At 62.1% G+C, this 3,077-nt stretch overlaps 1 protein-coding gene across 1 annotated transcript in view; it reads right to left on the minus strand.

Moving 5' to 3' along the window:
• Positions 1–860: 860 nt before the first annotated feature.
• LOC119102389 (chondroitin sulfate synthase 1-like) overlaps positions 861–3,077 on the minus strand; it is a 7,925-nt gene continuing 5,708 nt past the window's right edge. The window contains exons 2-3 of the mRNA XM_037225757.1: positions 1,467–1,838; positions 861–929 (exon numbers count right to left, since the gene is read on the minus strand). Of these exons, the coding sequence (XP_037081652.1) occupies positions 861–929; positions 1,467–1,838 (441 nt within the window). The remainder of the gene's footprint in view (positions 930–1,466; positions 1,839–3,077) is intronic.

The following is a 3,077-nucleotide window of genomic DNA, read 5'->3' on the forward strand; positions in this document are numbered from 1 at the left end:
ATTGATTGAGGGCATAATGACGGCCGCTGAATCGCGAAATCGTGCATACAAATGCCAGACATGAGCGACTCCACCATCACAATTGTTTGGCCTTGATCGTCGCATGGCTTATGGAATGGCAGGATTTGAATGACGTTGTGATGACGTTGATGTTATGACGTTAAGACGGCGTAAATGCCACGGTGACCTTGAGATGCTCTCCCGAAAAAATCTCCCGAAAAAAATCTCCCGAAAAAAATCTCCCCAAAATCTCCCCTCCTGAGTACGATCTCCACCAGCGATCAGCGGGCGAAAAATGTCATCCTACCAGGTCCAATCTACGGAACAATACAACGCCAGGTCGTTGTCACGTGGCAGTGACGCAAGAGGACCGTACATTAGATGTTATCATTTCCTGCTCTTGGTGGCATGATCAGCCGAGCATGTGCTAACAATGGCACGCCACCGCACGCCCTCTCAACCCAGCCTTTTTCTCGCTTTGCGCAAAACCACGATTTTGGCGCATCCCGTCCGATTCCGTGCCAGCAGACGGTGGTGGCGGTAGCGCCTGGCCGGTCCAAAGACGCAGACGCGGGGAGGGAGGCCACACGGACAGCACCCACCACCCCACCGCCGGACTACCAGCACCCGTCCCGGACCACCGGCACCCACTCCGCACCACTGGCACCCACTCCGGCCGCTGGCACGTGCTCCGGAACTCTGCGAACTCTGGAAGTCTCCCGTAGCCGGTACTCACTTGTCGATGTAGTTCTCGTACATGTGTTTGAGCATCATGAAGGACTTCTTCTGCGGCGGGTACTGGTCAGTGACCCCACGCAGGCGTACGATCGGCAGATCTGCGGAAGTGGAGACGACCTTGGTCACTGCAGAGTGGATCCGAGCAGCATGCGAGGAAGCGGGATGGACGGCGCGCGCACCAAGCCCCTGCTCTGCCATCACCATAGCACCACTTCTCACATCGAAGCCACGCACCGCTGTGATGATGCGGAGCTTTGATTCGCCGACAGTAATGACGCAAAGCGAGCGTGGAAGATAACTCTCACAGTTTGTTAGAGGTGATGTTTCATGTGAAGTAAAGGCGCCTTGCGCGACAACACTTTCCGCGTGAAATGCACGGCCCAGCACGTTGCTCCGGGACCATTAATCAGCGGCAGAAATATGGGCATCATCATCGTGAGAGAGAGGCGCGTGCGTCGGCCGTGACCCGTTTCGTCCCAGGGTCGCCGGCTGCCAGCGCTTTGTCCGCGCCCGCCGTGGGCGAGGGATGCGGCCGCGGAGCCCCATCCACCGCCTTCCCGCCGTCCCACGTACGGCACTGCGTCCAGTTTGTGTCGAGCGCACCGCCAGATGTCCCAGGCGCCGTGCCGTGTGGCGTCGCATGTGGTCCGCCCCATCAAATTCCCCGTACCCGCTCCGCCCCACGTCTCACGTCCACGTAAACGTCTCACGTCCCATGTTCCACGTACCGCGAGGGGCCACCAGACGTCTCGGATGTGAAGAACTTGACCTTGCCTGGCACAGCCCTGGCCCCACGTCTCGTGCACGGCCACGGCGCGCGAGTCGAGAAACTGGTCAGCCGTCATCACGCCGACGAACAGCAGGTCGGTGCCTCCCGGCTCGTCGCTGGCCGGCGGCTGGGTGCTCGGCCCGACCCGGCCGCGCGCCGTCGCCGCCACCGCCGCCGACGCCGCCTCCGTGGCCATCATCTGCAGGTTGCGCGGCGTCCGGTGCAGCGGCCGGTCTTGCAGCATGAGGAAGAGGTGCACACCCAGCACCATGCCGACCAGCGTCGAGGCGACGCATCCCAGCCAGTGCATGTTGAGCCGACGGCACGACCGCTGCAACAGACAGACGAGGCGCCGGTCAGGCGTACGCAGGCTCCACGCAGCGCCAGCGCCAGCCACGACACGTCCAGACGGCATGCCCCATTGGCCACGGGCACGTCTCTGGTGTGAGGTCACGTGCGACTACGTGCCGTACTTCGCGACGACGGGTGAATACACGTCCGAGATGCACGGAACTCGATCGGTCAGCGATTAATGTCAATGCCCCCGCTGACCTCAACGGTTAATGTGGTATTTAGACGATTTCACCGGCGAGTTGCTGGTTTGCTAGGTCAACCGTTGTTCGGCGCACGGCATTATGAGCAGGAAATACGCGATCATGGAGCTGCGCGCAATAAAGCGAAAGCCTGGTCATCCCGTGCAAAGAAAATCTAGCCTGCTGCACCAGTTCATCGCGTACGGAGGCGGTCTACATCTGGTTTACGGTAGCCACGCCGATGAGGAGAACGTGTCAGGTCAGAGCCGCTCGACAAGACGTCCTACGAACGACCCGCGGCTGTCGGTCAATGGTCGAGGCGGCTCGCTCCAACATATCCGTCATGATTACGTCATTCATTAGTCGTCCCTCCATTTGCCTACATTTGAAGTCACGAGTGATGCTGTCATGCTTTCCCCGCGTCACTAGCGCGTTATCGGACGTTCCTGTTGCCCCCCCCCCCCCCCCCGCCCCTTCCCCCGTCGTGCCCATCTCCGACCCCACCGCCACTTTTGCAGGCGCTGACTGTTGCCACCCTGTCCCGGGAGGGCCCGCTCGGTGCCAGGTGGTCCGGCGCCACCCCAGGTCGGTGAGAGCCGCCGTGTGTCGGGACTGACCGGGCTGACCCGGTCGTGAACACTCGGCCAGCGCCCCCTGTCGACCGGTATTCTGCGGCCGGACGCCCAGACGACGAAGCCGCAGGACGCCCAAGGACGTCGCCGCAGGAGCGGGACCTGTCTTTGGGGCGGGGTCTGTCCGTGGACCGGGACCGACATGTGGGGCGGGGCCTGTCTGCGGACCGGGACCGGTGGACCGGGACCGACATGTGGGGCGGGGCCTGTCTGTGGACTGGGACCCACATGTGGGGCGGGGCCTGTCTGTGGACCGGGACCGACATGTGGGGCGGGGCCTGTCTGTGGACCGGGACTGACATGTGAGGCGGGGCCTTCTGTGGACCGGGCTTCGGCAGCGGGCTGGGATCACTTCGTCGACTGAGATTCGTGGGATTCGTCTGTAGGTCGGGACCTGTCAGTGAA

This window comes from Pollicipes pollicipes, unplaced genomic scaffold (genome assembly GCF_011947565.3).
Source record: "Pollicipes pollicipes isolate AB1234 unplaced genomic scaffold, Ppol_2.1 Scaffold_5724;HRSCAF=6776_pilon_pilon_pilon, whole genome shotgun sequence".
Taxonomy (NCBI): Eukaryota; Metazoa; Arthropoda; class Thecostraca; order Pollicipedomorpha; family Pollicipedidae; genus Pollicipes; species Pollicipes pollicipes.